This window comes from Schistocerca nitens, chromosome 1 (genome assembly GCF_023898315.1).
Source record: "Schistocerca nitens isolate TAMUIC-IGC-003100 chromosome 1, iqSchNite1.1, whole genome shotgun sequence".
Lineage (NCBI taxonomy): Eukaryota > Metazoa > Arthropoda > Insecta > Orthoptera > Acrididae > Schistocerca > Schistocerca nitens.
In genome coordinates, this window is record NC_064614.1 from 955511964 (window position 1) to 955533662 (window position 21699).

General features: G+C 44.2%; 1 protein-coding gene across 2 annotated transcripts in view; it reads left to right on the forward strand.

Annotated features, from left to right (window-relative positions):
- The first annotated feature begins 246 nt into the window (after positions 1-246).
- The window catches only part of LOC126194716 (fibrous sheath CABYR-binding protein-like), a 77575-nt gene continuing 56122 nt past the window's right edge, over positions 247-21699 (forward strand). The window contains exons 1-2 of one of the 2 annotated variants that reach the window (XM_049932973.1): positions 247-1551; positions 1585-2043. In XM_049932973.1, coding sequence (XP_049788930.1) covers positions 343-1551; positions 1585-2043 — 1668 coding nt within the window. In that variant the 5' untranslated portion in view covers positions 247-342. Of the gene's footprint in view, positions 2044-21699 lie in introns of both variants that reach the window. The other variant, XM_049932965.1, reaches the window with a different exon arrangement.

Sequence of the window (21699 nt, forward strand, 5' to 3'; positions counted from 1 at the left end):
CTTCTGTTTCCGGAACACACAGCTTCTCTATTAGTCGAGAATACTTAATGTGAGGGGGTGCTGAGAGAAACCTGTTGGCCGTGTGCAAGGACAGTGCTGAACTGCTTTCGGAAACTAGTCCGCTTGTTTACACAGCGGCGCGAGGTTACGTCAGCAGGTGGCGCGTGTGTGCGGCAGCACTGGGCGTGCGCGACTGCTCCCCCTACCCCCTCCCCCGTCTGGGCCCGCCGAGCCGCGGCCCGTCGCCTCAGTCGCACGCCGGACACACAGACACACTCCCCGACAACAAACAATATCGTCTCGCGTCGCAGAGACGCACCCGTCTGTACCGAACCGCTGTTGATGCGGACGCTCAGGCAGATACTAGCCGGATTCGTACCACCGCGCATCAGGAAGCGTCTACACATGGAGAGTCGCAGCAGCAAGCCGCCGAGGGGCACTAACAGGCCGTCCTCGCCCGACAGCGAGGGCACGTCGGAGCCTTCGGCGGCGCCCAAGTCCAAAAGCAAGTTCGGCGCGTTCAGGACGAGCCTGAAGGAGGTGGGGCAGCGTGTCGGGGGCCGGGTGAAGCCCGCCGACCCGGAAGCGGCCGCCGTCAAAGCCAAGGAGAAGGACAGGAAGAAAGTGAAGAAGCTGGAGAAGAGCAAGAGCAAGGCGAGCAAGAGGGAGGGCAGCGCGGAGGAGAGTCCCGCGGCCGACGGGGCAGAGGCGACGCCGTCGCCGGCCAAGACGGCGCGGACGAGCAAGGCGTCGACGCTGGTGCGCAAGCTGAGCATCGGCAGGTACAAGGGCGGCGACGGCGGCAAGAACTCGAAGACGCCGACGCCGGAGGCCTCGCCGAGCGCGTCGTCGGCGTCGAGCAGCCGGCAGGCGCCGGACGGAGAGGACCTGAGCAGCCCCGGGACACCGCCCACTCCGCCCGTCCGCCAACCGGAACCGCTGCTGCCGCCCGACGCTGACCAATCGGGTGAGGCGGCGGCTGCCGGCGAGGGACCCGTTACGGAACCGCGCGCCGCTGCCGACTCGCTGCCCACTGCGCCCGAAGCCGCCGCTACAGCTGCGGAACTCGTGCAGGAGATCGTCTGGAACCTGACGCCGGAGCCCGCGGCCGATCCTCCGGCGCCGCCGCAGCAGCAGCAGAGTGAGCCCGCCGCGAAGGACGGCGGTGCAGCCGAAGCGGAGCCGAAAGCGGCCGACGTCGCGGACCTGCGCGCTCCGCCGCTAGTAGCCAGTGTGTCGGCGACCGTGCGCGACGTAGCTGCGCGCCAGGTAGAGCCGCTCGAAAGCGAGCACGAGGAGGAGCTGGACCAGTTCGGCGAAGTGGAGAGCGAAGCAGCGCAGACGGAGAGCGGGCGGGTGACGCCGGCAGCCGAAAGCGCAGTTGCTGCACCGCCGGTCCAGAGCTCCAGTGAAGAGACGATCGAGCAGAGAGTAGAGCAAGAACAACCTTCCGCGCCGCCACAGCCCGAACAGGAAACGCCGCTGGAAGCCGCAGAGGAGAAACCGCAACCGCCCCAGCCGCAGGACTCGTCTGCAGAGGGTTCAGAGCAGGTCGACACAGCTGTGGTACAGCTGGAGCAGCAGGTCGACACTGCTGTGGTACAGCAGGAGCAGGAGGCGCAACCGGCGGCTAGCGACTCTGAGGCGGAGGATTCTACGGGGGACATGTCGCAGAGGAGGAACCGCAAGCGGCAGTCCGGCGCGGCTGCGGCGTCGGCGTTGTCGCCAGGGGCGGCCGACGGTCCGGACAACCTGCCGGACTCGCAGCTGCCGTCGCTCAAGGCGGAGCTGGCCACGGCGGCGGACAAGGAGCGCCAGCAGCGCGAGAGCGACGCTTCGGACACCTTCCTGGACGCAGAGAGGGCGGACGGAGCGCTGCACAACGGCACGGGCGACGAAGAGTTCGCACAGGCGGAGGACGAGCGAGGGAGTCTCCTGGACGCCACCAGCATCGGCGACGCCATAGCCGAGGCGCGTTCTAAGCTCACTGAGAGCCTGGGGGCCGCAGCAGCTGCCGCCTCGCAGCAGTCGCCCTCGCCCGCGGTAAGATTCGAACCAGCTACCCTCTATGAACTGTTGATAAACTATTCTTCGCTGCGTCATAAATGTATTAATGATCTCGTTCCCGGAGCTTTGGTAACTTTGTCACATCTTGAATCATACCTGAATAGGAGCCCGTATCTGGTTAGTGTCATAGCACACCCACCCCGTACCCCATGCCCCCCTCCACTCCCAAAAATTAGTCGTAACAATGCGTACAAAAATCGTTTCCATTTCCTCCATATTAAATAAGTCAGAGATGTAAACCCTGCTTTGTAACTAGTTGTCATTCCTAATTTCGTTACGAATCAGTTGTGGGCCCAACATGTAAAGAACATTTAGTTAAAAGTAACGAAATGAAGGTATATTGAGAAACGCTGTCTACATTACTAATTCTAACCCCACTCCTGCTTCACGATCCCAGTTGTAGGTTGCCTATGTAATGGCTTCCAGAGGCAACAAGAACTTAATGTTCCTCGTAATTCACCGCTATTGTCACAATCCACTCATTAAGAGCTTCAATCTTACGTTAAAGGTGTAACACAGAAAAGTTGTGATTTCCCTAAATCGTTTCAGGCAAATGCCGGGATGGTCCCTAGAAAGGGCACGGCCGATTTCCTTCCCTAATCCGAGCTTGCGCTCCGTCGCTAATGACCTCGTTGTCGACGACGTTAAACACTAACCACCACCACCACCACCACAGAAAAGTTAGTTACAAACTATTGAGAATGCGTAGCTCATTATGCGTAAATTACACCTATTAGCGTCTTCTAACTCTAAAAATGTCAGACTTTTCCTAAACTTAGTCGGTTACGTGATTGTAAAACATTAAACACATTGATTTGTGATCACATCTGATGCTTTTTGTACATGGCAGTTAAATTCTTCAAACAATCGGGGTTAAATGACATTAAATATTACGTAAATCTCACATGTGCATACAGCGTAGACCAAATGAAACATAAGGTGGGAGGGCAACCATATATCTCTTATCCAATTCAGAGTATTGTATAAAAGCTTGCAATCCTGCACTTTCAGTAGAGACGGGTTAGTATTACGTAATCTAGGTATAGCCAGAAAGACTTTGTAATAGATGTTTCAAAATGTTTGAGGTTGCGCGATGACTTACCTAAACTTTAAACTAACCTACGTCTGTTTTCATCACCTGATGGAACAAATTAGGCAAGTTTCGAAATATTGCGTGTCCTAAATATAAGGCAAGAAAGAGTTATCTTAGACACATTATGCATGATATCGGAGTTAGTATCAACTGCTCACGATTCCAGACGTAATACAGTGCAGAATGAGATCACATAGAACAAGTCTTCATACTCATTTCACGGCATCACTTTCCAGACTATATGGAGCAGGCGATGTATACAAAACTCGGGTAAAATAGGACCAATAGCACTATCTTTAGTCTGAAAGATACTGTACAGCTCATAGCAGACAATAGCTTCCTGTACTGAAGGCTTTTGTTAAAATGTTAGGGTGTGAAAGTTTCACAGACCCTTGTCAGAAGCTAAGGGATGTGCGCCATTGAAAAATCAGCATATCTGAATATTTGTATGTGCAATGTGCTATGTCACTGTCACATTGCATTAAAAGTATAAACTGAGTAGGATGGTCCAGCGTCTCTGAATGTTAGCAAATGTCGGAAAAAGAAAACATGTTGACAAAGGATAAGGGAAACTTTTCCTGAACAGCGCTTAAGCAACTAAAAAGCTGTGAGTCATCTGTTTGAGAAGCCACTCTTGAAGTTCCTTGTTTTGGGCGTTTGTCTTCCAAAGCTATTTACTGAAAGTTGAGTATGTAGTTTTCATGGGATTCTTTAGCTGTAAGACTGATAAAATGGAGATCGTAGATGGTGCCATACCCGTTCTATATTCCGCGTTTCAAAGTTTCTAATGTTTGTGAGGTTGAATCAGTCCTAACAGGTTGTCGGTTCGAGTCACAGTACGCCGACTTGTTTCTGCAGTAGCTGTTTCTAAGTATAGGAGGTTGGATCAATGCATTGTCGAGGTTATAGCACCTCTGCTGAATAAATTGATAAGCTCAGGCAGTTTTGAGATCCTACGAAGTTTCGACGGGTTCTGGCGAAGTATCGTATTGCAAAGTATTATCTGCCAATCAACTGTTTCTATAGTGTTCTATGGGGAAAGCCTAAATTAACTCTGCCTGTTTTCTTCCGTGTCGAAAACAAGGTCGTTACGTAACTACTTATCTTCCTCCCGTCACTCAAAACGGACCCATTTAGCTTCCGGGTTACCAGGTTTACAATTTTGCCACGCAGTTTCTGAAAGTTTGTAATTCGGAGTACCGGGTAACGATTAGTAAGGATACGAAACTTGGCTCCGCTGCAATAATGCACTATTTGCTTTAAGTGATTCTTTAACAAATAATTCCTACTTGGGCTCCAGCATATCGGTTCGTATTGTCACGGATCAGGTTAATGAAGGGGCAACTGGCGGGGGAGGCGTGTTGGCGGGGTGTGATCGGGCGTGGGCGGGGGTGTCGCTGCCGGTGCGTGTTACGTAAGCAGCGGTGGGTGCGTCGCGCCTCGTTACGTAAAGCGGCGCGCAGCGGCCCACACCGGTGGAAGCTCCAGCGCAGGCCGGCAACGCTTCCAGCTCCAGCGAGGCGCAACCCTGCTGTCCGTGGACGCCCACGCAGCCCGCGCTAGGGCCAAAGCCGCCATGGGCCACCGCTCTCCGCTCCAAGTACGTAGCTGCAAGCGTTTGCCTCTGGAGCAGCACGAGCAAGTGCTTACACCTGCCCCGCAACACCTAGCTGCGTTGCCTCTAACGCGCACCCACTCAAGTATCTACTACATTCGGCAGACGCACTCGTCTGAATGAACTAACTTCAGAGCTTCATAGAACTAGCAATTCTCCTAGCTGAAACATCCTTTAGAAGTCTACATTCTCCTACAGACTTACATTACAGCCTCCAGCGCTTCACTGACGCTTTACTAGCTCAGAATTCTGCAGCGAGATCCAAAATAGATTAGTGTCTTTTAACACGTCATACTCTCGATAGAATGAAAATTGGACTGGTTATTTTGCTTACACCATTACCGCTACTTTGCCCCTAAACTGATCACGTAAAACTCGTAAGTCCGAGCGGCTGAATGTTACGTAATATGGTGCATCTTAGGAATGTTTGTATTTCACAACTTGACCATCCTCGCAGCTGTGCGCGTTTCAAAATCAGAAGATACTAGAATTGTCAAAATACGTGACTACGAAGACAAAAGTGCATTCTTGTGAATAGAGGGTTCAAAGTGGTAATTACCGTGAGGTCCAGATTGAAAGCTAATTTAGGACGTTGGTCAGTTATATAACCTTCAGTGTTGAGACGCTCACGTAACCTGGACACGCCCAACGCCCTAAACTAACTTCGATAGAAGATTTATGAGATAGTACTTCGAAGTGAGTTGATATTAGCAAAATAGTGCAGGACAATCTCGTTTTGACTACGCATGGGTGTGAAGTTAATGCCTGGAAGACTTACCTGAATAGGCTGCTGCGCTTTAAATGGTTTTGATACTTACTTCATGGTGCAGGCAAAATGCTCGTTCTTAAGTTTTCTAAATAGGACGAGAACCTAAACCGTGTGCTACTGTGCTACTGCATGTCAAGAGTTCTCGTGTCCGTTCTGTCAATTTTTTTCCGAATAGTAGTAGTCATAGACCGCCTGTACATTTCAATTTAGTGACGTGATTGAAACTGCGCTGTACAAAGATGCCCGAATTTTTAGTTCGTTTGCTGATAGTTTTTGAGATTAGTTTCACAAACAATGATGGTATAGAATCTTTCAACGAGCCATAAAATAATTGCATTCTAAATCTGTTTGTTAATAGTTAGAAAGAAGTTGAATGTTACTCGTGCATCAAACTTGTAACTCTGCATAATTACCTAAATGCATATCTATACTAAAGTGGAAGTTACTTCCCTTGTATATTTCTCGCCTTAGTTTTCAGATACCTACCCACTGGCTACGGAAGTCGTCGGTACTCATCAGCGCTCAGGAGTTTATGAATAACAGGGAAGAATAATTTTTTCGCCGTGTTATTTCACTACGTTGACTGAGGATGTTTCTTCAGATAGTTTATTAGTGCTCATGAACTGCTAGAAAATGTGCACTCAGTTTCATCGAATAACGATAAGCCCTCGTATTAGCGACTGTGTAGCGAGTCTGAGAAGTGGAAGATGTAACAGAGCTTTGCCCTACTGGGCAACCAAGTGAAGAGTTCGTTCTTCGGTACTTCTGATAGCTGATTCCTGGTGTAATAGTTCCTAAGTCACTTTTCGGTTTAGAGCTGAACCGATCAAAGCGTCCGTGTATGTTCCATTTGATTTCCATGGAATCTGAAGAGACTGACCAACTAGTGACCACATGAAATGCGCAGCTCGTGAGGGTTTCGCGGGAGGAGTTAAACCAGTGCCGCGTAGGGGCAACGTGTCTGACGTACAGGTAGGGGTAGATACTAGAAGCTGATAGGGCGTGGCCTTCCACAGCACCTGTTGCTGCTGGCGCGTCCACTCCACTGTTCAGTGTCTCGTGCAGCTCCATCCCAACAGCGTTGCGATGGCGCCTACACCGGAGAGGCTCTCTGAGGTTAGCGTTTGCGCTATCATGTAGCACGACTGCAGATGTTATACAAAGTAACACTAGTACTATCCACAACGCCCTTCACATATAGTTACTCGAATCTGCACTTGCAACATTCAGGCAAATTTATTTTTAAAGGTCAATATTACTGCATAATGTCTACAGTTCGGGTGCTAGTGAAGTTTGCTTTGATTAGTGTGATTAAAGGTTATTAATTTTCTTCTTGTACCTCTAAGCTTGACTTTAACGTTCATGAAGTATGGGAATGCACACCGCCTTACATTGTGGTTTTCTCGTAGTTTAGTATTGTGGAACTAAGTTGTTAAATTTCGTGGATTGCGTAACATTAAATAAGACGTCAAAGCTAGTGGGCGCTATCATAAAATCTTTGTCAAGGAAGGTCATTTTATCAGTAAATTACTAAAGCTTAATGCGCACACCAGTAACGGTATTAATTTTTCATAGTTCTTCGAGAAATCACCTTTGGATATATATTTTAAGGCACGTAAGGTCTCAACGTTGACAGTTCAAGTTGTATACATACCAACATTCCATTCAGTTTTTGCTGCTTCGCTAGTTGCACTTTTCGCGTGTAGGCTTGTTGGACTTTTAAATTTTGGTTACGTCAGTTGTCTGAACGTCTGGCCACAAAATTGGCTACATGGAATCTTTTCACTGTTGCAGAGGTGGATCCAACTGGCAACGTTTCGTAGCGTAGAGATAACTGTAATCAAACGTACTGTGCTGAGCGTACACGTCCGTATGAGACAGAAATGCAATGTATTCAGTTTTAAAAATGTCACTTGCTGCTACACTTGGTCCATCCGCAGTTACGGCTCTTACAGCATTAATACGTCAGACATCGAAAGTTAAATTGTTGTAAGATTGTTACAGAAGCGTTGCTGATTCTTTAGAGACGAAGTATTTCAGTATAATCCATGCATTTGTTAATCCTACTCTTACATGAGTATACGTATTTCTAAAATTTTGTATGCTGCTGCTGCTGCCGCCGCCTACTGCACCGTTTAGCTGCTTATTTGGGAGAAACTTTTGTAGGTCAGATAAGGTAAATTTTGCCCTTGACCCAGAACGAGAAGATGGCAGCACGAAAGGTTGTGCTAAAGACTTAAGCGCGTGACTACCGGAGGCTCCCACTCACGTGATTTGCTACGGTCTCCAAAGAGTTGTCAACTAAGCGAATACAAAGTTGTACTCGTCTACTGTTGGCAGTAACGAAGCAGCTGCAGAACGGAAGAGCTTCCGAAGTTCTATCGATTGACCTCCACCTTACGGTTTGTAAGAAAAGTCGCGGCGGCAACACTAGAAAACTGACATCCGGCAAGGGTGCGCAGCGTTGCGGAAATTGCGTGACTCGAGGGCTGCCTCCACGTCCTACTTTAACAATACGACGATGTTTTTTCTCACGTATTCTTACTTGGTCCGTGTCAGTGTGTAATGAAAATGCTTCATATTATTCTTTCCTGCGCAGTTCATTAATGAAATAACGTAAAGATACGACAGGCTCTTGATAGTAACGAATCGCGTAGTTCCTTGAATGTGCTTAAAGTATCCGGTTATTCTAATTGAAGGTGCTATACTGAAATCCAGTATTCATTGGCGATGGGGGTTTAGAAACATTTCCAGCAGAGAATGTCTTCACTATTATACCAGTGAATGTCTGGCATATACCGTGACCACACGTCACGTGTGAAAATGTGATGTAAAACTGATTTTTTCTTAATTATTCCTTCCCCTGTGTTTAACTTTGGAGAAGATCGGTTTGTCAACATTAATTCAAGGGTTGTGGTATAGCAAGAACTGCCAAGGCTACCCGACATCCCCTCATAGCCGATAAACTCTTCCGCAGACTTACTACATTTACCACTCTTTGAAACTCACACCCATCGCCATAGAGAACCAACATCTGGTTAAGTATGGCCCTAAATTTTCATGATAGATGAGGTGAAAAGTGTGCTAGTTAAAGACGGGCAACTCCATTCTTTTTAATGGCTCAGAGTCAAAGAATGATTTCCGGTTTCAAAATTGATTTTTAATGATCTGATGGTTTAGAGGATGAAAGGAACGCAGGGAATTGTCTACCAGACTTTTATCCAGTTTAGATTATGTTCTTGGCTACAAAAGTGCACGTGCAGCTGCAAGGAAGTAGTTTCGCTCTGTTGAGTAAATTACGTTGATAACAAATTAACCTCAGCAAACAGCTGGTTACGATTAACTTTCTCAGATTTGACGAAAGCTATTAAAGAGCAATTGAAAGTTCCAACAACTGACGTTTGTAAAGGTTTCAAGATGCGAGGGGTGGGGGTGTCGAAAAGTTTCTAGTCTAACAAAAATGACAAATTTCGTAATACCAATTTATTTTTAAACATAATACCCGTGTAGCCTACACTAATACACTTGCGGGCACGCTCAGATAACTTCTGCAAACTATTTAAATAAAAGGTCTTAAACTTAGTCCAACCAAGTGTTCACTGCATCATTCTCAAATCTTCGTCCTTTTTAGGTTTGTCAAGTGTTCTGATATAGCAAAGTCTGGAGAATATGGCGGATGACGTAACAATGTGGACACGCAGTTACGCAGTTTAGTGTGGTGCGAGGCCTTCGTGCGCCAGTGCGTTGTCCTGACGCAAAAGAACTCCGCTCGGCATTTTTCCTCGCCTTTATTTCTCAAAAGGTGCAAGAGGGTGCAATATTATGCACTGATAGGTACGCCCTTTTGCAAGTAATCCACCATAGTTACCCCTTCTGCATCCGAGAAGACCGATGCCATTACCTTACCAGCTGATTTTTGCACCCGGAATTTTCTTTGGGCTAGGGGATGAAGGATGTTTCCATAGACTGTTCTATTTCAGGATAAGTGGTGAATCCACCTTTTGTCCATTGACATATCTTGCAAGAATGCAGTCTTCATCCTCATCAAATTGGCGGGAGATTTCTATCACAGCACTTCACACGCTCCCGTCTCGATCTGCATTCAATTTCGGGACGCACCAAGATGAAACATATCGCGTTGCCAAAGTATCCCCTACGATTTCATGATCATGTCCATTGGAGATTCCAAATGTGGTTTCAGTGTGCTGCAACTTTGTCAATTGGCCACTGTTTAATCAGTGGCAACGGTGACAGGCCTTCCGCTGCTTGACGCATCTTCCACAATCTTTCTTCCACGTTTGAAGTCGGACACCCAGTTTTTCGAGCTTGCGTAAGACGGTGCACTGTCCTTGAGTGTATTCAGCGTGTTCTCGGCAATTTCCTTGGGCGTCATTCCCTTCAAACGAAGATATTCAGTCACGGTTCTTGATTCTAGCGATATTCGCCATTTTGCGTACACTACTGTATACAACGCATCCTAGCGGCAAAACTAACGAATGATATGCATACCCACAAAGGATCGCCATGAAAGTTGGTGGTGTTTGTGAGACATTGCGGCAACTATCTTGGGCTACAAACTTTTCGACTGCCCCTCGCAGTTACGAAGTGAATCATTTTGTGAATGAAAGTTTTCTATGAAAGTATGGCACTATAATCAAGCAATCACTATCGTATTCGTTGTCACTAGAGTGCACTTTACTGCAAGTATTTTTCCATACCGAGCAAATTGCCAAAACGGTTTAAGGCAAGAGTTGTTCCGGAAAGGGGTTCAAACAAGTTCGATCATCTTGTTGATTTTATGTTTTCCTCGGATGGCGCTTTATAAAGGCCACAATATTCCCGATTAAAACTAATCGTATTAGTGATTCGCGGCTAAATTACACGCATTTTTTCAAATTTCGTAATTTTTCAACTGTGAGGGGAAAGTAAGCAAATCGGTAACCTATTTGGGTCCTCGAGTCGAGATCGGCACCTACATCACTTCAATTAGTTGCGAAATGTAAGTCCTAATTTTAACTATCAACTTCCCTTTTGAACTGGCGTATGACGTGTGTATGAATGGCTGCACACATACTCGACAGCCTCTTACTTTCGCGATCATTGTGCCACGCATGGACTCAGATTTCCACAATCTACGTCATATTCCATAAATTTACTATTTCTCTAAAATAGTCTTTGTTCCAATGATTGCCAATTAAAATCGTTGAGCATCTTTCTTTCGTAAAGGTTACACCGATTAAATAAGATGGTAGCAGCGTGTCCCTGAAGTACTCGATGAGCGAAAAACGCAGCGGTTAAGGCACTAGTTACATAGGTTAACAGTTGCGCCGCTACAAGAAAATACCCGAATAATTCTGCTGCTCTGTGAATGAAACAGTATTGTCGCGAAGTACGGCAACAGCGCAGCGTGCAGGAGATTCCCACCGTCTAGAAGTAACTCGCCGCTTGTCGCTCCGAAAGGGAATACCTCTCACTGGCTATTAGCAGCTAATGGAGAGGGATGTGCAGAACGGCTGAAAATAGGGCCGCCTTCCTGCAAGACGCGGAGTATAGATTCTCACTGCTAGGAAATGGTTTCAAATCTTTGTGAAAGATTAGTTTTCCGTGGTTTCCCTCAGCTAAATTCGTGGTGGTTACTTTTGAAAAATCACGACCGCCTCCCATCGGTTCAGACCCTGTGCTTCGTCTGGACGCTAGATCCTAACCCCCCATCTTGCTACTTAAGCGAGTTCCTGATAAGTTTTCATTGCGGTCGCTTAACACCTTTCAGCAGTATCTTACTCTAGGATACGCTGCATTAGCATCTTAAATTACCCCTCTCTCCTTCTCCTTGATTTTGTCTGTATCTAGTTTACATTCGAGCTTCCCAGGATTTCATTTGTATCCTTTTTCCGAAGATGATTTCTGGTACGTTGCGTACAGGATGGACTGATGACCTTGCATTTTGGTCCCTTTAACGCAACCAGCCATCATATTATGTATTGTTTTCTTAATAGGTGCAGTTCCCTGTCCCAGAATGGCGCTAATGAATGTCGGTTGCATTTCATGCTAAATCATCTTGGTCTCAGTGTTAACCTTTGGTATCCGAACTATAAGCTCCAGAGGTTTGGTACTATTGCAGAAATTTGTCTAGCGTGTGATCATTTTCGCGTTTGTTCCAATCAGTGAACGGAATTACACCCTAAGGGCAGAAGTGATTGAAGAGATTACGGTATGTGTGTCACGTGGATGATGTATCAAAGACACAGGGCTTAATTAGCAGTCAGCACGCGCAGGCGGTCGTTTGCATTCGGTCTCCCCACCATCTAACGGTAGGTTTTGTTCACTCACGTTTACTAGACAAATGAAATAGTCAATAAAGATACATTCAAATTAGAGCACATAATTTTTAAGGAACACGAGACAGAATTTTTAAAAATTTCCCGGCTTAACACAAAAGTTTAATATTCGACCAACGCAATCTATGGTGAATACGGGAGTATCGCGAATATTAGTGCTCAACACATCGTGCGATGTCGCTCATTGCTTTATAATCGCGTTAAAGCACTTTTGCATGTTACCAAAGACGTCAGCAGTGTTCGCAGCCCCAATTAGTTCCCATTCTCCCTACACAATTCGAGATCTTCAGAGTTGGTTATAGGTGTCACGACATTTCCAGTTTGCCCCTTAAATTCTGTATGGGGTTAAGGCCTGACGAGTGGTCTCAATAGCAGTGAGACACAAAAAAGCCAATGTTTTCCAAGGTTTGATGTGTGCTTTGGATGATAGATAAATTTTGGAGTAGACGTAGTAACATTCTGCATTCTTATGCACATTTACTCTCGCATTTATTACTCCTTTCTTAAATTACTGTCGATGAAAGTGCTCTACACATTCGATGGATAAAAGCAGCACCGTACCGACACACACACCTCTCCACCCTCGGTGCCGTTTTCAGTAGTTTCAGTAGTTTGCCGTTATCTATCCTGCAGCTCGTATTTTTGGTTTCGCCACACGGTAGTTCTTAACTCTGATGAAAAGCTGTTGAAGTCGCTCACATCACCAAAATCAAAACTCAAAATCATTCGACTATTCATGACGTTCTTCCGTTGTACCATTCACCGCTAACGCTCCGGACAAATCACTTACTTGTTTACCAGATTCTTGCAGCAGCTAGATGGCAGTTTTAATAGAAAACTGTGCTTAATCTCCTCATTTGCCTTCCTTGACTGGCCATTTTGAGGCACAGCTTCTATGCAATAGTTCTGAAATCGTCTTATGCGCCCAACTACTGTGTTCAGCGAACTGGAACTGTCTTCTCACGGTTAAAGAAGAGTTCGCGCTCTTGGTACGTTACGCTAGCTCCCTCACATGAACGCAGACAATGCTGCAAGAGCGTGCAGGTCGCATCATACCGCGTACCACGCACTTTTATACGAGGGTGCTCAACTCTTGTTCTTACTCATTTACAATACTCCCAAATTATTTTCAAATGTGTTTCAAAATTTTACAATGATTAGCTAACTATTCATTTAACCGCTCTCTTTGTGTGCGTTTGAATAGGTGAGATGATTAAAAACATTGACAGTTACTGTAACTGCGAGAGGGGCAACAGAAATCAAATAACGGGTGCATCTGCTTGCTCCATCTGGCTGTGTGCTACGACGTCCTGAGAAGGGCAGAGAAACAGGCGCCTCCGTCCTCTGTGCTGGCGTGGTTGTCACACATACCCCAGACAACCCGCCTGCTGTCTTGTCGAAGGGCCGGTGTTCACGGCTCGCAGGTTCGCGGTTAAGCAAACACTGCAAATTACGATGGGCGGGGGCGAATCAGAGGCACTAGCTCGGCCGCAAAACATTTCGTACCGAGCGAAATCACCCGCTGGTGATATTTACTCCGGTATCAAAAGCTGTTAAACTGATAGGCCTGTAGCACATTTTCAGTTGTAGTGTACTGTCGTTGAATGAACAATATCGCGTAACTAACCAGTTTTCCGAATTTCGGCCAAGTGGAACACGTCAGTGCACCTTATAACCTTACCTTCCCACACATCACCATTAAATTTCTTAGTCTCTTCATTATTTCAAAAAGCTTAGAGAGGCGTAAGATACATAACAAAGTTCTTATTGCTAATTTTCTCCTCTTGTTAGTTGCAGTTATTACGTCTAGGGATATATTATTGAGACTGAAATTTTAATTTTCAACGTAGTGGGTTCTTGATAGCTAAATAACGATGAAAATTTGCCCGTATTCTTGAATTTTGTCAGATTTTTCAATATCACACCAATTTCCACTTCTATAACACCACAAATTACATTATCAGTGACAGGATCGAAATCGTCTGATTCCATCACAGGCATTCCCACTGAAACTCACATTCTGCAGTACTCACAATATTCCAGTGTCTTTACAAAGCAAGAGTTTACAAAGCAAAATAATTTTCGCTAAAATATTTTGAGTGAATCCAGACATTTAATAATTCGCATTAGTGTGCAATTAATAAGAATTAAGTATGCCAAACATTTCGTAGTTTAATCTTAAACAGAACAAAAATTTTAACTGCACATAGTGTAACAAATTAGTTTTTTGTACAAAATCGTATGAAATTTCCGTGAAACAGCCGAGAATTTTCACCTATACCAGATTCGGGATTAATCCTGGTATCGGATACTTCTATAAAGGTTAAAAATGGCGTCCCATTACAAGCTGCAGTTACACCGCGAGTAGCCAACTTTGTTCTTTAGAATGAAACTGGAAGAATGATGCGTACTTCAAACAAGGTATGGAAAGGAAATACTGCAAAACTGTAAGACTGATGTAACTGGAGCGTTGGCAGTCTGTTGTCAATAGGAAGATAGAATGACTGTAGAGAATAAACGACTTGCATAGGTCGGTGGTTGGGCAGGTGCCTAGTAGATGCCAAACGCCTTTTTCTCTTTTGTACGCTACAATCAAGCGAGCAACGATGTCGGTATTAGTTCGAAAAGGGTCTTGTGGATCAGCCGAGGCAGTTTGCACAAGAACTGCTTTCTAAAAATGACACGTAAGACACTAAGAAAGTGCTCTAACATATGGTTTTGCGGTAGATGAACATTTACTTGCGCGCCATTTTCAATCGCTGTTTCACACAAATTTTAAGCCTTGAACTGGTTTACTAGTAAGGTCCTCTCATACTATGAAAGGTGATCCTGAAAGAAAATACTTTTTAATTGTTCCAGTATTTTCGCCAGGAGTTGAGTCGAGGCGTCGTCAGTTCGTTGGGTTAAGCTCTCCAGCTGCGGTGTCCAGCGCGCTCCGGCAGCAATCGGGGAAAAAGTCGTCTCACCAGTTTCCTTCAATGCGGTAGGGGCATTGACCAGAACCCGCTAGCGCTCTCTGGTCAAAGATAATGAAGCGATTTCTTATCCGAAAACGTCCTCAATGTATATTGATACTTACATATAAAGCTAAACAATAGGACCAAGAATCTTCTTGTTCGTAGTGTTGTGGCAGCGCTGTTGAGATCTCGTAATGCGCTTCAACATCTGCAGCGACGAAGAGACTTTTTAACAATAAAAAATCAAAGGCTTGACGTAAGGATATTATAAAAGAGCTTACTGCGGGGCAGCCGCAACAGTAAGTAAATTTTGTAAAATGAAGAAACAGCACAACAGCTGCTGAACCCTACAATATTTTATTACATATGCAACCGGTTTCGCAACGCTCAAAGTTCAAACGTCTGGCATAAACTGAAATAATGAAAATATTAAGGCAATAGGAGACAATAACGCTTCTTAAGTCTGATAAACTATACAGTTAAAACTTCTAAAATAAAATAACGGAACGTTACTTACAAATAATCACTTAACCATCTGAGGTCATCCTCACACTAAAGCTGTCTTGCAACGCGACTTCTGGGTTAAGAGTAACTAAGGAACTTCCGGACTGACCGGACACCTAAATCATAAAGCATGGAAGACGCAATAAAGACGAGAAAACAGGTTGTGGAATTACTGCGATAAATTCCATGGAAAACGTTTACATCTGCTGCCCCGACCAGAGGAAATCTAAAAAATTGTAAATACATGCTAGTCGTATTGAAGACGCACACAACCCAGGCTGTAAGTGCGTTGTGATTCACATGTTTGGTAAACTGTGTAAAAGTAAAATAGTGAAATGACAGCAGAAAGACTGAACCGTCACATCCAACATTTAAAGTAAAACGTAGTTACATACACAACTGAATACTATTATTTTTGTGATAAGGCACTGCGTGCATTAATAACATCAGCAAGATGGGAATGGATGTCTTAACGTGCAATAAGATTGGTTGATTCAAACTACTATGCGGTGTCTTTATTTTAAAAAATTAAGTGTTAAGCAGAGGAGGATACTACTATTTCACGAACTGTTTTCTAAACTTCCTTGCAAATTATAAAACATAGAAGAGCGAATATTCGTATGTTCAAGAATTACTAGGAAATTTGCCAAGCATGGTTTACACAACATGAGCGAAATGTTATTTAGTAACCAGATTTCAATACAGCAATGCACGCATCTGTGATCAATGTAATATCTAGGAAAACGTCGCCGGCAAAACGCAGAGATAGGCCAGTACATTGCACTCTTCTAAACATACTGTTTAACGTAGATGTAAAAACGAAACGGCTATATCAGTAACTAAAATTCGGTCTAGATTAATAAATTTGCTATAAACCTTGTTTCAGTATTTATTTTGGAATCATAACTTAAGGACGGGAACAGCGCATTTGTAAGTTAGTGTTAAGCTAAAATGTAACCTCTGCCCCGTATTCAGGTGGCTAAGTTCATTATGAATCACGAATAGGCCACATTCAGCATCTGAATAATTTTCTAGCCCGCGACGCCATTCAGCGCAGAGCAGTCACTCACTGGAGCCTGAATCTGAGGAAGACCATGAAATATTTGCAGAATTTCATGTAGTGTATCAGCTAGCGGGAGAATTTCGGCCAACGAGTTGTTACGAAAAGTCGCTCTTACGTCACGAAGTCTTTTAATTCAGTTTTTACTAATAATGGCATCAGGAAAACCTCATCGTTTTCGAAATAGATGGAAGAACTGGTCATTCTTCCCTTTTCTTTATCTTTAATCCGCTCACACGTACAGACAATAGTTCCTTCAATTGTTCAGCCGCTCTTACGCGGCTGTCGTGATTTTTCGTGCATTCGGGAATTATAAATCTGTTTTCACACGGTTAAAGTTTTTTCCTACTTGGTTATTGTACAGCCATCATTGTGCAGACGTATGAAATACCAAATTAAAAAGCTGCACTTGAAAATAGGAATAAATTCCTGAAATGCATATAATGCTATGCATGAGAAAACAGAAAATTGATTCAATAATGAAGAAAATTAGTCGTAATATATGGATAACGCACCTGTGCTCTCTAGCTATTAAAATTTTTCTCTGGTATCCATAGGCGTAAGTTTGCGCGTTATCATTCTGGAAAAATCTTGGAATATCGAATTTGACGGCAGATGGTAAGTCATACCGTTCTGAATCAGATTCAGCAAATGTACAGGTGTCCTGACAACATTTATGGAGCGACAGATCTGGATACACAAGTGTGTAGGGATTAGTATTGACGTCATCCGGCATTAAACACTTCCCATCAGCGGGACATATGCGAAGTCTGTCAAGACACGACAGCTTGTGCACATCTCCATGCCACGTGCACGGCGCAGCAACCCACTGTGACGTCAAAATCATTGCTCCCCGATCGATCATTGAAGCAGCGCTATCCTAGTTTCCTTCAGTGCCGTTAGACATTCTCTCTCGGTGAAGGTAGTCGCTTTTCCCATTGCGTCATTCGGAGATACCAGGTAACCATAGCAAATACAAGCGAAATTAACTTGGGGGGGGGGCAAGGGAAGACGACATTTAGGGGAAATGCACAAAATATTGCTAAAAATTAGATTTTTCTACATATTATGCATTTTTTGCTATATCTTAACACCAGTGAATGTTCCGCACTCCCAATCATTCTTAAAATGTCGAGCAGGTATCTTCAGACTTTATTCGTCAATTAGTCTGAAAATGCTAAACAAATAGGTTCACCTTTCCTTAACCCACCTTCTAAGAAGTCGTAGTGTCAGTATTGTTTCTACTGTTTCAATATTTCTCTGGAACTCACCTTTCATCCCCGTATGCGACTTCTACCAGTTTCTTCATTCTTCTGTAAATTCGTATCAAATTTTTAATCACGGCATTTTAAACTGATAGGCAGTGCTCACACTTGACAGCATCTGCTTTTTTGGAATTGGAAATATTACATTGTTCTTGAAGTCTGAGGATATTTCGTCTGTTAGCTTTCCAACCTAGTGCTGGCTTGCCATCTGAGGTCTTAATATTCGTGCAATTGCTTCTCGTTTTCAGTCTCTTTAATCTCCCTATAGGTTTTGTTTCCTCTAGTTGGTCTCCCTTTGACCCCTAACCGTACCTCATTAGCCATTTGGCAATTTCCGCCAATTTCATTTGTTTAGAAGCCTTTTCATCAGCTTGCTTTATTTGCCATATTTTCTACCTTCGACAGGTAAAATCAGCTAATCTAGTTTACCTTGTCTTTTTCCTAATGGATTCTCTGCCGCTGTATTCCCCTCCCCGCTCGTCAAACGTTAAGATACTCAATTTGAAACTGTCTTCAAACTTACTCAGGTTCCACCTCCTTAATTTTCTGCTTTTCGCAAGTTTTTAATTTTCGGTTCATAACTAATAGTTAACATCCGCTTCCGGTAATTTTAGTTGAAAATCTGGTTTAAAAATCTGACTTACCGTTATTTAATAAATTTGAACCTTTGTCCCTGTGCCAAACGTACGATTCCTGAAGAGGAAAATTGGACTTCCAGGATAGCAAAGAAACTGAGGTAAAACTTCTATCTACGGGAATTGATCTTAAAATCCCAGATATCATTCAGATTTGGGCCCCTGCAACTACTGAAATGCTGCTATCCCTCTTCAGGAATCACATGTTTGAGTGGCCTCTAGAGAAACGCCTTCACTGAGGTTGCACCTACCAGTATGAGCATCGTTAAAGCATGCAAGCCACCCCACCTTAGCAAGGTCTATGCTTCTAATGCCAAATACCTTGCAAAAACACACAATTAGCACAGCTACTGAACTGTAAAATATCATATGAAATAGTTTTCGATTTCAAACTAAGATAGTGATTATAAAGTTGTTAGTGGAGTGCACACGCGCCGCGCACACCGTTCTCTACGAATCTGTAAACTGTATCTCAGATGTACGCGAAAATTTGTTCTAAGTTTTCCTACCAACTGTTTCACGAGTGTTTTCACGTTCGTTAAACGTGAGTCTTCAAACAGAACATGAGCAGCATGAGAGTATTTACACGGAACTGTGCAGAGACTGGGGCTTCCTCAGCCAGCAGACCAGAAGGCCGGCGGCCTGTTCTCGCGAGGTTCGTCCGCCGGAGCAGGTAGCGGTTGGGGGTCACTGTCAGCTTTACGTAACGCGGCCGCCGCAGCCGCAGTCGCTCCTTCCAGCACTTTGCCGGCTTTTTCAGAGAGCGCGTTCTCCTCCGCGGCCGTGGCCAATGTCATCGTTAGCGGCACAATAAAAGAACCAGAAACAGTTTATCCGAAAAAAAATCCTAATTACCTAATGGCAGAAGACTACAGCAGGCATACCTCAGGGTTGAATGCTTGGCTCGTTTTTTCTGATCCAAAACTGGCCCGCCATCATAGATAGAAAACTCGAATCTGTATTGGCGAGTAAGACAGCCCTGTCACATGCCGATGTTAAACAGGTAGCAAACAAACCTCTTTAAATATCAAAGCAGTTGGAAACTGTATAGTAAGATTGCTGTTGAATATTGTCTCAGAGTAAATCAGGACATTGCCACAGTTCATACCTACATGGGAATACTTTAGGTAACATAAAGTGAGATATTGTTAGAGCTGCTGAAATCGCCAAAGAACTGAACAACTCTATTCTGTAGCAAATCTTCGATAATTTAGTATTGAAATTCAAAGTGTACAGTGGTCTAAAACATTGAAAAGAATTAGTAAACATTTCAAACATTCTAAATTAGTTAAGTCTGCCTCTACGTTACAGTAAGAGTGGTATAAGCATTGATACAGCACCACTTCTCATGACGGCACTACTTTTCCTTCGTATTGTTTGGAGATTCCAAAAGTTCTTGTAAAACCGAATTTTCATGAAGGGAGAATGTTTCAAAAACTCGTGAATTGTGAAACGCATAGTAAAGTGGCTGGGCTAGCTGCCTGGAATAGGCGAATGCTTTAAATCTGGTACCAGAATCTATAAAGTAGATTATAATGTGACAGATTAGTGCAGTAGATTAAAACTCTAAAAATAAAGGTTTGGCCGGCCGAAGTGGCCGTGCGGTTAAATGCGCTGCAGTCTGGAACCGCAAGACCGCTACGGTCGCAGGTTCGAATCCTGCCTCGGGTATGGATGTTTGTGTTGTCCTTAGGTTAGTTAGGTTTAACTAGTTCTAAGTTCTAGGGGACTAATGACCTCAGCAGTTGAGTCCCATAGTGCTCAGAGCCATTTGAACCAATAAAGGTTTGAACTTTTATTAGAAAATTGACATCAAATTTCTATTAAAGACGGAGCTTCGCCATTAATGGAGCATGCCTCGTTCAGGTAACTCGGAACTAGATGAAAAAATGTAGTTTCACTGAAATGTTGACGTGCGTGGGACAACCTGGTAACTGTCCATATCCAACCTAAAAACGGTTAAACTTTCTTATTGTAAAAAAAAAAAATTGCCTTGCTGGAAGAGCAGAAAGTTAATGTGATTTTCTACATCACTATGAAGTGTACCCGTGGGTTTTCTTAATCTCTTCCGCCTTCCAGTCGAACAAAGCGTTATAGATGACCTAGTATCACTACCGCTAGATGTGAAATGCCGCGCAGTGTCGTTAAACGAGCTTTTACAGAAAAGCTCACAGGCGAAAAGGCGGATGGCAGTGTTCAAAGAGCACACTATTGCCCTACTCCAGCTCCTACAGTCAGTGCAACTGATGGCGGTGTGGTCGCTTACCGAAATATTGTGCCCTTTGGACACTGCCAACCGGCCGTTCACCTGTTAACTATTTCGTCGTGAATTACACCGGAAGAAACAAAGAAATAACATTAGCTTTATCTAACGGAATCTCCAAAAATTACCGCAAGTTCACAAGTAGTGGTTAACTTCAACAAAACTTCAGCAATCAGCGTTGTCAAACACAGGTGAATGTTAATTGCAGTTATATGTTAACACGGTTGGGAAAAAGAGCTTATGAAATGAAGTTTAACCAAGTAAATTGAGTACCAGCAATCAGTGTGCTATCTGAGCATGTAATATAATGTAAAGTTTCTGGTAGCTGCCATTGTTCCTCTTATTTAAATTTTTCAAGATGCCTCATCCAGTTAACTACGAACTAGATTCAGAAACGTCGTTCTGTCTTTGAAATATTGATGTAGATGTAACAACCTGCTAATTGTCCATATTAAACCTAACATTCTGGGAGCAAATGAGTAAAAGTCTTTCTAGCTAGCTGCTATGCCAAGCAACTCTTCTTTAAATCACAGGGCACTTACGGTAAAAAGGTTTTCTAGTAGTTTAACAAAAATTTGAAAATTCTGTAACTTACAACATAATAGACAGGATACGTCTGTCAGCAATAAAATTTCTACGTACAACTAGTATTCGATGCCATTTAAAGTTTCCCACGGTGTCTGAAACTAATTTTTTGGACGTACTGTCGTAGCAACTTAAGTTGCTCATCAGTTCCTGCTCCTAACGTTGGCGTGTACCTGCGCTTGTTAGCGATATACACAAGAAACCAAAGATGTAAATATTCTCTAGAATAGTGCTGACCGAAAAAGCTCGATAGACGCCTCCAGTAAAAATTTGTAGGAAATGCCAAGGTCGTGTAGACAACGGATGAAACTTACACGATAACAACCACAGGGATGCAGTTCACAACGCAGAGAGCCTCAAGAGCAGGTGTTACAGCATCACGAGGAACGCGCTTATCAGATAAAAGCAAGGCGGCCACGCAGAGAGAGGCAAAACGAAAAAGTAACTCCTGCCTCAGCACTGCAGGAGATGGTGGCGGGCACTCCAAAAGCGCTTAGTAACGCAGAAAACACCGCGATAAGCATGTTCGGTTGCTTCCGGCAACAGTC